We start from the raw sequence: 12,550 nt of genomic DNA on the forward strand, positions 1-12,550 counted from the left end.
TTTGCACATTTTTACATATATAAATCTAAGAGGAGTGACATAAGGTGAGGTCAGGTCTCACTAAGCTTTGACCTTGGGTACTCGGACAAAAAGTGACTAAAGAGACGAGAGGGAAAGTAAAAAGAGAGAGTGCGAGAGTGAATGTTGCCGCGTCTGATTTGATGAAACAAACGCATGGGAAAAGTGCTCAATACACACCAGTCATACTATTATAAACTAAAGCTTGATGGTGTGACTAAAGCAAACGTTAATCTCTGCTCGGTAAATAGAGTTCCACATATGTGCGATCCATTAATTCGGCCAGTTCTGTGGCTTTCGTCACGTCCACAAACCTCTGATAAGACCCTTGGAATGAGATTTGGTGGCTGTGGAAAATGGCGAGTGACTCTGTGAGTATGTGCACGGCCGCAGATTAGCTCAGTTTACAATGTCAAAGTTCAGTTTCCCGAAGATAAAGACTTATTAGCAAGACTAGCATGAAGAAAAAGGAAAGTGAAGGGAGGTTTGGATTTAACAAGCATCCACAAAGCAGTTAAGGGGTAAACAGAGTGCACAATTATAACGAAATGTCATTTCAGACAGCGCATGTGTGTGTCAGCCAAGCAACTTTATGAACCACAAGATCAAATACTAGATTACAATTAAGCACCTACTAAACTGACAAACATTTAGATAAATATCTTGAAAAGTATTGTGGTGTTGCTAAGTGAGATAACATTTTCCTCTTAATATTTTATAATTGTGGTGTAAGTAATCATATTTTATCATTCACTGCACGGATCCTTTTGTTGTCCTGTGTTTGTGCTTCTAGGAAACATTTAAAGTCTGAGCAGCTGTAATGGATTAATGAATGATAAAATGAGTCCTTGAGGCGAATGACAAATAAAAATTCATGTCTTTTTCAAGCAGGTAACTGCAAAGTTTATTGATAAGTGTTGATTTACAAAACATACTGATTTTATAACTTATGCATAATTGTGAAGCAGACAGAGATATGGCATGTCAAAACAAGAGAACATCCTTTGATTCAAACATTTTCTTTTTAATGTAGTCACTTTTCAATCACAGTGATACTTCAATTGAAACAAATGAACAAGTTTAGTTTGAAGATGTACTGCATATTGGGTGTAGTGTGCCGCTCCTCCTGAGACCCCAACACACCTTAAAGACAGTCACTGACATCATCAAGATCATGTGACATTCCCTACTCGATCAAAACCTAAAACATTCAAATCAAACATGAATAGTCATATTTTTGTTTTAGATTTTTCAGCGTGAACAATGGATTTATTACTATTGTTGTTAGCTTGCTTTGTTAAGCCCAGTAACGTCTATTTTGACAGCATAACATGACAAGCTCTTTTGCTAACAAAACTGCCCATTTACGTGCGTACTACACCCTACTGGGTTTGCGATTATCATGCTTTGGTCTCATTTAACCAGCATATCCGATTTCTTTGTAGTATCCGTCGATGTCACCGATGACGACGGCGAACACTCTCCTCAGAGCGGCCTGACCAGCCCCGTCCAGCCCATCTCTCTCGGCCATCAACTTAACTATGATTTCAGAGATCAGCTGGAAGAGAAAAGCGAGCCATGAGAAATCACTTTTCTGCACTTTTTTATCCTAATATATCAAATGTTTATGTAAACATGTTTTGTCTAAAAATGAAAATTTACAATTTAATTAGAGTTGAGTTGGATGGCAGTTTTTACATTCCAATACAAAGGAGATGTAACTATAGTAATGCGACGCGATACAGAATTATGCATTCTCCTAAATTCTTATTATGGGTTCAACAAGTCAGAATGCTGCCTTAATATACAGCCTATAACGTAAGCAAGGCAACATACTAGATACAGAGAGCAAAATGTCAGTGAAAGTCAGGTTACCTTGAAGTTGTTGAGGGGTATCTTATGGTTGTTGGCGTGGGTGTTGGCCAGCGGTTTCAGGATTCCAGCGTGATCCCCTTTGGCCTTCAGCAGATCGCCCAGTTTCTTCAGCACAGTCGCACCATGGGCCGCCACGGCAGGGTTCCCCGCCATGTCACCCTGAGCGATTCCAACAAACTTCGGGAATAGCTTCAGAGTCTCCGGGTGCTCCTCAAAGAGCCTGGAGATTGAAACAGAGAGAGGACATCAGTCAACCCAGATGTTTATAAGCCCATCACATGTTCCGTCTGTTTGATGCCATACTAACCGGGTCAAAACTTCTCCTCCATGGGATTTGTAGTCGGCCTCCACTGCACCCCAGCATTTCAGAACCAGGTCAAAGTCGGCCATTGTCTAAACTTAAGATCAAAGATGTTATTATGTGTATGTGTCAATAAAGTTTTTGGATTTTTATCAGGCATGGACGTTCGTGGGCACCTGGTCGCAACATATTGTTTTAGTTAGAATAATAATATAAAGTGATCCACAGCGTTGCCATAGCGTTTGCATGATGCAACTTAATATTTCCCCGGTTTCAGACTCCAGTGATCTGGAGCGACTGAATGACCTTGAGGATTTTTTATGTGACCTGAACGTTATAAATCTCAAAAATATTACAGCTGTCAATTTATTGCACAATAAATCATCTATATTTAAATTCCTATTTAATCTATAAATCAGTGACTTTAAAAATGGAATTTGTATTTATATACTTTAATTATCCTTTTTAAATTTATTTTCCTATTGAGTTAAACTTTCGTTTTTCTTTTGTCAAATTCTGCCTCCAAATATAATTAGCCCTCTTCAAATTTGTTTTGTTAAAATAGTGCCGGTTTTGTTGCTTGAAAACATTTTTAAATATTACAATACCCTTTTGTTGTAAAAATAACCGGCAATAATTCACATCTTAGCTTGACACAAAGTCTTTGAAAGCTCAACCAAGCTGCTTACCGATATCAGCGTCTCCCCTGAAGAGTCTTGTGTTTTTGGGTTGGTAAAAGTTCTCCAAATAACCTCATACCATCACTGCATCAACACATTACCTTTTATACAGCTTCTCTGTGACGTCGTCACCTCTCACCTGTCAATCAAACTTTTCCTCCCCAGGACTGAATTGTAAACCCCGCCCCTTAGTTTTCCTCAGCGGTAAACACACACATACACACACATCGGTAGTGAAAGTGAACCGGTCTGGGATCTGATGCTCTGATTGCAGCTCTGAATTATTCCAGAAGCTCCAAACAGTGAGAGTCTTTGTACCAAACATTTGCACAAAGTATTGAAGTGAAGAATAAACTTGAAGTCATTATATTTCTGTATTGATTCTCATACTTTTGTTTCTACTCTGATTTTTGGTATCCAAAATTTCAACGGTCAATTGTTTATTATGTTACGCCCTTTGATCTCTCATTAGTCAGATGTGGGTGATAATGGTTTGACTTTCAATAGGATCTAGATTTTTTTGCACACCGACACGTGCTTGAACAAACACAGGAAGACAGTAGCATCCTCAAAGCATAAAAGCATAAAACAGACCCATCGTTCTTTTGTCATTTGGCATGACTATCCCAGTCATCAGACAGGTATTAATAGTATCGCTAGGGCTGCTTTTGTGTGTGTTTGGATAAGGGAAGAGCCCTCCATTCAGCCTGGTTCAAAGACAGGTCAAGATCACCATCCACTGCTGAACTTGCCAAACCCTTATCAAAATAAGATATAAATAAATAATAATGATAGATATATGTAGGCATAACCTTTGAAACCTCCATAAGATTGTTTGGAATAATATTAAATTGGTGAAATCATGAGAAGAGATAGGTGAGTGAGAGAAATATGAGATTGTTTGTGTACTGTGGCTGTCACCAAAGAGTTTATGCCACACCAACCCATGAGACTCTTTCAGGACGTGCGGTGACGTGTTTTGTGTTCTTGCGCCCTCTAGTGAGCAAAGTGTAAAGGTGAGACAGGATGTCAGGCGGAGCTACAGTACGTTTTGTTCTGAGAACAAATACTCACGATTGATGGGCTACTACTAAGTGTGATTTTAGATTTAAACTGAATGTGAAAAGAAACGGATGCATTTTGAAATGCCGATTAAACTGAACACGAAGATCGGCATCGAAAACAAAACGTTTAAATGAACGTTTCCCCTTGTGGCAGAACAAAAGTCTCCACATTGAGGAACGCCGTGAAATATTTCCATCCACATAAACTCTTTATGACTATGATTATATTTATATAAAATCACACATAATTCACCACTAACAATACGACTAAAAAGATGCATTTAATAAATTATTTAAATGACAATGCAGACCACAATCTATTGAGGACTTTTATTGTGGCGGGTGGTGGGGTGAAAGGTATTCTTCATCGTCTCTTATTTTTCACACTTCACTCTCGAGTAGCCATTTTTGTGCTGTTTTGGATCCCGGTTTCGTCCGTTTCTCTCTGTCGAACCGCTTTTATTACCGAAAAACAACGTTTATCTGCCGCAAACAAGTCTTGATCAGGAATCGCAGTTATTGCGGAGAAGAATAGCACAGAATAATCTCATAAACCGGGGGTTTTGGTGAGCTGTCCGTCATGAATCCTGAATAGTAAGTTCGTGCGAAGAAAATCGCTGATGACACATCAAACACATCACGTGCTGTGCTATTACATTATTAACATAGATCATTTTACTTTTATTACATATACATTTGACGTCTTTGCTTATAAGAGATCATTGTTATTGTTAAACACAGTTGTTTTAGGAGATCACATGACCCACAACCCTTTACATTTGGTATAAATTATATATTTTACAGGCCTATATGCATCTCTTTTGTAATACATATGTGTACTTTATAGTAATAGTAATGTCATTTAAATGTCACGCGGTTTCTTTAGAGCTCTTGCTCTCTCTGTCACACAAAAGTGCCACGTCGTTGAGTTAAGAAATAAACGGATGTAACGTTTATGATTTTATGAACTCTGAATCGCAGAGACAATCTCATAACTTTAATGTAACACAGTAAATATGAATTGAATAGTCGTGGAGTTAATTGCATGTTAGTCTTGCTGTCATGGAGGAAAGGCCCCAGTTTCTCTTCCGTTATGACGAGCTGTTGGGAAATGTAAAGACGTGTTTTTCAGTGCCGTAATGATTAATGTACAATGTAAATGACAATCAGTGAATCTTATCTGTCAAAAAACAATACAGGGGTGATATTATAATATCATTTCCATAATACTCTGCACACTTCCACCCAATTATTAAAAAAAATACAGTCGTTTCGGGAGCAATGGATGAGAATCACCTTTGTTAGTAACAGGTATTTATTTCAATGTGTGATTCATAATATATAATTTGATATGGGTTCAGACATGTGGGGCGTAGAATAGATACTTACTGTCATGATTATTCTTTTACTATACTAAACTATATTCTAGTTCTAAAACAAAAAAACATATGTTTTTGTATTAATCGTTTATAATTTTTAGCTATTTTATCTATTTATTTTATTTTATTAGAGATTTAGGTTTTATTTATTTTTATGTTAGTTTCTTTTTTATTTATCTTACCTTAAGTTTAATAATGTACATGTCCATTCTGTATTTGATTTAATAGTTTCAGTTAACCTATAATAACCCTGACATGGGGTCATGTGACGTCCTGTCACGCCCCTCATTTGCTTGTCAAGTCCCTGTTATTGTGATACGTGCACGTGTTGTGTAATAAGACATACAGATCAGGACACATGCTATAAATGTTTTATTAACTACTGACAGCTGTTTTAAACTCTCCTGTTCTCTTGCAGTGACTATCTGTTTAAACTTCTGCTGATCGGAGACTCTGGTGTTGGGAAGTCTTGCCTTCTGCTGCGATTCGCTGTAAGTTATAAGCCTACCTGTAAGAAACCGTTCACACACACATGTCTGGACAGATAAGGGCTGGGATTACACAGGTGTGCCATGATCGGCGGTTTAGAACGTTGATGTTAAGCCAATGGGAAGCGTTTAATTTGTTTGTTAAAAGCTTACTAGGAAACAAGAATTATTTTCAATGTTCTTTTGGGTGGTGCTGAATGCTTGGCACTTAATTATACATGAAAGCAAAAGTGAGTACTGAATGTCTTATCTGTTACTGTGTGGATGGGTGTGCCTGCTTCCTCAGGACGACACATATACAGAGAGCTACATCAGCACAATCGGAGTGGACTTCAAAATCAGGACGATAGAACTGGATGGAAAGACCATCAAACTACAGATCGTAAGTACTAATGCGTGAGATAACAATTCATAGTGTGTTTTTCAGGTCGGTTTCTGTCATAAGAAAGCAACAGTGTGCTGAGTTACGTTGAAGCCATTTTTTTGGCACTTAGTAGCAAGTTAAGCAGATTTTGCACAACTGTCCTCCTTAAAACTCTCCTCTCACTCGAGGTGTCTTAGCATTACGATAACATAAAACACAGTACGTTGACCAAACATGCGTGTCCGTGCTCTTGTGTTGTGTTTCTATTCTTGTTGTTATAAATTAGCGCTAAATGTATGTTGTGTGAATGTTGATGTGTTTATTTTTATCGTCAGTGGGACACGGCCGGCCAGGAGCGATTTCGCACTATCACGTCCAGCTACTACCGGGGAGCCCACGGGATCATCGTTGTTTATGATGTGACGGATCAGGTGACCAAGCGTTCCATTGTCATAGCAACACCAACGCAATAAGTGACACCAGCTCGCACACAGCTTGTGTGTGAAGAGTCGGTCGCTGTTTTGTTTGTATGGAAAACACTATTGTTTGTTTTGCTGTAGTTTATGCTTTCTTCTGAATGTGTTTCGTTTGCAGGAGTCCTTTAATAACGTCAAACAATGGCTTCAGGAGATCGATCGCTACGCTAGTGAAAACGTCAACAAGCTCCTGGTGGGAAACAAATGCGATCTGACCACTAAGAAAGTTGTGGATTACACAACAGCAAAGGTGTGCAAGATGTCCCACACTTTTGTTATGTAAAATACAGCTCTGTGTTGTCACAATGATTTTGTATCAGGTAGTAGGACTGCTGCAAAAAAATACAAAACACAAAATTTCCTAAAAATTGTTTATTAATTGATACAGCACTGATGTTTGGTCACTTGTGCGTATCAGCATTTTTGAACTTGCAAATAATAGACAGGGTTCGTAAGCATGCTGGAAATCCTGGAAATTCTTTATTTTTAATACTGTGTTTTCAAGGTTAAAAAAATATTTGGATTTGGGATAAAGGATGGAAATAGCTTGAAATTTTAATTGCTTAATCCTTATTATATCAGTATGTGACAATAGTCACTTTTTGTATAAAATAATTGAAAAGTTCTTATTGCGTTTGCCTTTCACATTAAAAACATTCTGCTCGAGCTACGCTTGCCGCTCTGATTCGCTGCGCACATGGTGGGAGGCTACATATGAAGAGTTCAGATGAAAAACCCTTTAAAAGCTCTGTGAAATTTGAGATTATGATGTTAAGTGAATGCTGTTCACAAACAGTATACGTTACTCAAATAAATTTGCTTCAAAACCCACTAAATACCACTCTGCCCAATCTGAAATATCTGGTTTTACTGGAAGTAAATTGAGGAGCCTGATTAAAAATGCTTGTTTAAAAGTCATCCGACTGATTTGGCGGGTTTTGCATCTGAACTCTCCATATGGAACAGACAACATGGCTGGATTGAAAACAAAATACAATTTATGGTTAAAACAAAGATATTAAATTCTCAAGTAACCTTCTCCAAAGTCTGCGAAAAGGAAAATTTTCTCCATGGGGAGGGAGCATTTTTGAGTCACGTAAAATGTTTGCAGCGGGATTGCGAGGATGGGCCATAATTTGAATAATTCTGGCAGGTGTAGCTTTAATAATGCCAAAAAACATTCTTGCACAAGTGTATTTGCCTCATCTCTGTTCAAATAAGGAAATAAATCTACGAAAAACAAAATGAAATAATCAATGGAAACAGAGTGTCTTCATTTTAGAATTTAATTCCACAATCAGCGCTTGCCTACTCTGTTTTTCGTTGAGACCTGTTCCCGAATGGCATATAAAAACCTTATTCTTTAAAATATAAGTCACATGAAACAAACACTCTGCTCACTCGGTCTATTGCAGGATAAGGCCTAACGAAATGAAGCAAAACTTTTCTCAAATAATACTAGGCATAATACTATTTTTTTTTTACAAAAAGTAAACTACTTTTTTGCATACTAATTATTTTATTTGTTATTTTCATTACATTTTTCTATCTGCTTCCCCTACATGATTTATAAATCTTGCTTTTTAACATAACCACGGCTCTCAAAGTTTTCAGTTCAGGACCCACAGACATGTAATCTGTCTCATCAATTTTTAACACGGGGAAGACCCAGTCGTTCTCTTTCATTGTTTGCTTTATTGTCATAAACAAACAAGTTTGCTTGCAATATTAATTTACCTTTTGGTAGGGCTGCACGATTATGGCAATCATTATTGTTTGCCATAATCTTTCCACAAATACCAAGTACGAGACAACATATATATCAGATTTACCGAAGTTATATGGAGCCTATTCATTGATAAACGTTTAAAAGCCACGTTTTTCAACTAAAATGGAATAAAAAAATAACTTCATTAATGACCCATCCTGCATCAGAACAGGACTTTGAACTTGAGCTCGTGCATGCAAAATGTACATATCCAATGCGTGAAACTTCCTGTAAATTATACATGCGATGCAGGGAAGCTTGTTTGTAAAGAAAATCATACAAATTATATTTATTTTTTATTAGATTCATACATTAAAAGCTGTTTTGGATCTTATTTAGGATCTCTTTAAGCACAATATTATCACTTATTGTGATTGTGTATACTGAAAAAGCATGAAAACACACATTGAAAGTAGACTTTGGAAAAGGTCTAAGAACCTTGAATAGAAAGAAATAGAAGTGTAATGAGTCGTCGGTATATAACAAGGAAGATTATATGAACAATTTATATTTGGCACTAATATCAGCCCCTAATTTTGTAGTATGAAAAGATTCAATTGTGTTCTTATATTGTTATTTTTATATAAACTTGTCTTTAATTAAATTTTACCATTTGCTGTAATCACTATATTGGGATGTATTAAGTTTCTGTCATACTGCCAATTGCTCTTTAAGATTAATTTGTTGTTGATTTTTGTCTCCCAGGAGTTTGCAGACTCCTTGGCCATCCCGTTCCTCGAGACCAGTGCAAAGAGCTCCACAAATGTGGAACAGGCCTTCATGACCATGGCTGCCGAGATCAAGAAGAGGATGGGACCAGGTGCCACTGCAGGTGGAACCGAGAAATCCAACGTCAAGATTCAGAGCACACCAGTGAAAACATCCTCTGGAGGGTGCTGTTGAGGCTCCGATTACCTAAACAAGCAAACCAACCTACCAATAACAGCATCAAGACGACAGTAACATCACCCACCAAATGTCACAGCTGAAGGCGAAGGAGAGATTGTGCGTGTGTTTAAAGTTTGTATGTGTGTTTAAAGTGTGAGTGTGTGTGCATTAAGGACTGAGAATAGTCATGAATGATAACGAGAGGATCAAATTTAACATTGCCTGATATTCTATCATGCATGCGAATAGCTGCATGACCAGACAAACAAACACGTTCCCAACTGTTTATTACTAAATTCCGTGACAACCTCAGTCTCTACTTTAGGTCTTTAGGTTTAGACAAAATTCCAGCAGCACTTGGGACGACGTCCTATTTTCAACATTTTTAGAAAACCATGCTAGATTTGGCTTTGAGCATCCTCGCTGGAATTACAAACCAAGGACTGGACTGTGATGTCATTGACATCTGAATTTTGGGTTCCGTTACTATGGATCCCGTTGCGGTTGCTACGGTGACCTTTTCCTCAGCTACTGCCTTCACTTAGAGTTTGGTGGATCGTTTGCCTGTCTGGGCATTTTTTATCATTTGTATATTATTTTTATTTTTTGCAAATTTTTGCATTTCAATATATTGGTCCTTTGAACATGACTCCAACACTTCACTAGGCGGTAAAATGCATCGATCTAATTTGTGGTTTCACACTAGTGTGATTCCAACAGCATTATTTGCGGGCTCAATGATTTTTGTGTAATAATAATAAAAAACTTGGATTTGACACACCAGCTGCCCATTTAAAGTAATTCAAAAGACAAAATCTAGCTTTAGTGCAAGCAGTGTAATATATATCCTGTATATTGGATGATAAATCTGTCAACAGTTGTTTACCAACAGCACAACAGTGTCACTGTAACAGCATTGCTGGAAGGAACTATATCAGATTAATGTATAAATGTATCTATATAAATGTAATCACTCACACGCTGATTTCATTGAGTGACAAATGACAGAAAAACAGCAAGTGACTTCACAGAGAATAGTTAAATATGTTAAAAAAAAGCAATTATCTGTTTTCAAGGCGAGAATGGCGGTTTTCTCTAGTACTTTTTTGGTTTCTTTTATGTCACACAATGTTTAACTATGAAGGAAATGTTTAATAAAAATGGTTTTAACTGGAAAGTTTGTCATATTTCCAATCACGTTTTATTCGTTTCATATATCAAAAGTTTACATAATAAATAAACAGCATCTTGAGAGTATGCCTCATGCTTTCCACTTGGTTGTAGTGTTACCCCAAAGCCTGTGATGCTTTATGGTGTTGTGTTTTGCTAGAGACAAATATTTAATTGGGAATTTTATATTTTTATCAGCTTAAGAAGTTATTATAAAAACAATATGGTTTATTTGCAGTGGACACTGTCAAAATTAAAGGAAATCGCATCTGGATGATCTCTAATTTTACGGACATCTTCCTGTGCGAATTGACTTCCACAGTACCAATTCCTTCACAGACATATGTCCTGAAATGTAATCCCATTGGGTATAAAGGCGTATGCGGTATTGTATAATGTGAAAAGTCACACAATGAAAGCAGACGCACAATGGCATGCCTGAACATTGCAAGCAAACATTGGACATGTGCACACACTCCTGCAGAAAGAGACATCTGTCTTCTGCACAGCCTGCCGGGTCAGAGGTCAGGGTCAAGGACAATGCGACAGCGCATGAGCGTGTGCGTGTGTATTGTGATTTCTCGCCTTTATTTAATTCTCGGTTGCTGGCAAACAAAGGCCTGGGGTTCAAGGGGAGGAGTCATGTGTGGCAGCTGTTTAGGGACTCGAGAGATAAAGATGGGGGTGGATGGATTTAGGATGAGGGGGATACAAGTGAAAATGACAGTCTGTTTATGTACAACAATAAATAATCGGATCAAAATTACGGCTGATGGAATTATTGTTATCATGAATTGATTATGCAATACTCTCTCTGATCTTCTGGATGATCGTGTATATTAATCACTCAAGTGTGTAGTATACACAGAGGTTACACAAGTCCTCTACTACAAATGCATGCTACACTCCTAGAAAATAGTATACTTTTATTTCTGAAGAAACTGAGATAAAAGTCCCACTTGAGTTGTGTTTGATGTGGTTTTTGAGCAGACGTTACAAAACTGAAGAATCGTTTTAATGAGTCAGCGGCTGTGATGGACTGCTGATGATGTCTCTCGTTTCTCTTGTTCAGGCCATCTGGATGCTCTGAACTGAAGACAGAAGGGAGCATGACCAAGTTGACATATCAAAAAGTGTGTCTCATCTTTTTATGTTAAAACACAAATATGAACAATCTTTGGAGATTTCAACTTCTCTCTATTTAACATTTACTTTAACATAGAGGTCAAAATAGATTGGTTTCATTGGTCATTATTGGTGACATTATTTTCTTTTGCACGGTCATCAAAATGATCAGATTTTGTCAACTTCGGTAAACATTTCTTGACAAAATTCTACACAAGCTAAGTTGACAACACGAAAATAGTGCCAATGATATAATGAATTTATGTTATACATATTTATGTTATGATATATTTATTTATTAAAAAACTAATCATATTTTTTCTTTTAAGCGTTTTACACTCGTTCTCACTGGCTCTTTGGTGCTTGTGTCATAACTTGAAAGTGAAGAGTATTGAGCTTGTGTCGTGAATGCTTCACATACTTGTGGTTTTTCTTAAGGAGTGTGTTGAGCTAGTGCTGCTCATTGACATATGCTGACTGGAATGAGAGAGAGAGAGAGAGAGAGAGAGAGCGAGAGAGAGAAGGCCAGCATTTAGTATAAAGAAGTCCGATTCATTTTACTGAATCAGGTACTTCAAACAATTCTTTGTGAAGTGTTAAGCCAATAAACGATTCGCAGATGATCCACTCATAGACATTTCTAGTCTCAAAGACAAATGGTACTTTTAATCATTTTGTAGCAAATTTTCCCCGTCGTTTTTATTGTTTTAACGTTACAACTGTTCATAATAATATTTTGTTTTGTTTTTGTTATATTTTTGTGTGTAGCTTGCAGTACTACATCACGTGATGACTATACTTTACACGACTAGATTAACCGTCTAATAAACATTCTTGCTTTTATTATATTCTGTTTTGAACATGTTAATAAAAGTATGTTGCGAATAAGTAGAAGTAATATTTAACAACACGATTTTCCCAAAACAGTTTTTTTCATAAATAACGTTTCTCCTA

The 12,550-nt window shown here is 37.1% G+C and overlaps 2 protein-coding genes across 3 annotated transcripts; one reads left to right on the top strand and one right to left on the bottom strand.

Moving 5' to 3' along the window:
• Positions 1 to 895: 895 nt before the first annotated feature.
• On the bottom strand, positions 896 to 2,996 carry mb (myoglobin). 2 transcript variants are annotated; one of them, XM_056773451.1, is made up of 4 exons: positions 2,884 to 2,996; positions 2,201 to 2,291; positions 1,894 to 2,113; positions 896 to 1,576 (listed from the first exon to the last, which is right to left on the bottom strand). In XM_056773451.1, the coding sequence occupies exons 2-4, from the start codon at positions 2,281 to 2,283 to the stop codon at positions 1,436 to 1,438; spliced, it is 444 nt and encodes a 147-aa protein (XP_056629429.1). In that variant the 5' UTR covers positions 2,284 to 2,291; positions 2,884 to 2,996; the 3' UTR covers positions 896 to 1,435. The 2 variants fall into 2 exon arrangements, with proteins under 2 accessions (XP_056629429.1, XP_056629438.1); XM_056773460.1 differs by having other exon boundaries at positions 2,201 to 2,286; positions 2,884 to 2,939.
• Positions 2,997 to 4,322: 1,326 nt separating this feature from the next.
• rab1aa (RAB1A, member RAS oncogene family a) lies at positions 4,323 to 10,553 on the top strand. The gene is made up of 6 exons (XM_056733901.1): positions 4,323 to 4,532; positions 5,736 to 5,808; positions 6,092 to 6,187; positions 6,505 to 6,600; positions 6,764 to 6,895; positions 9,119 to 10,553. The coding sequence occupies exons 1-6, from the start codon at positions 4,519 to 4,521 to the stop codon at positions 9,314 to 9,316; spliced, it is 609 nt and encodes a 202-aa protein (XP_056589879.1). The 5' UTR covers positions 4,323 to 4,518; the 3' UTR covers positions 9,317 to 10,553.
• The last annotated feature ends 1,997 nt before the right edge of the window (positions 10,554 to 12,550 follow it).

The sequence above is a fragment of the Triplophysa dalaica genome, chromosome 2, assembly GCF_015846415.1.
Source record: "Triplophysa dalaica isolate WHDGS20190420 chromosome 2, ASM1584641v1, whole genome shotgun sequence".
Taxonomy (NCBI): Eukaryota; Metazoa; Chordata; class Actinopteri; order Cypriniformes; family Nemacheilidae; genus Triplophysa; species Triplophysa dalaica.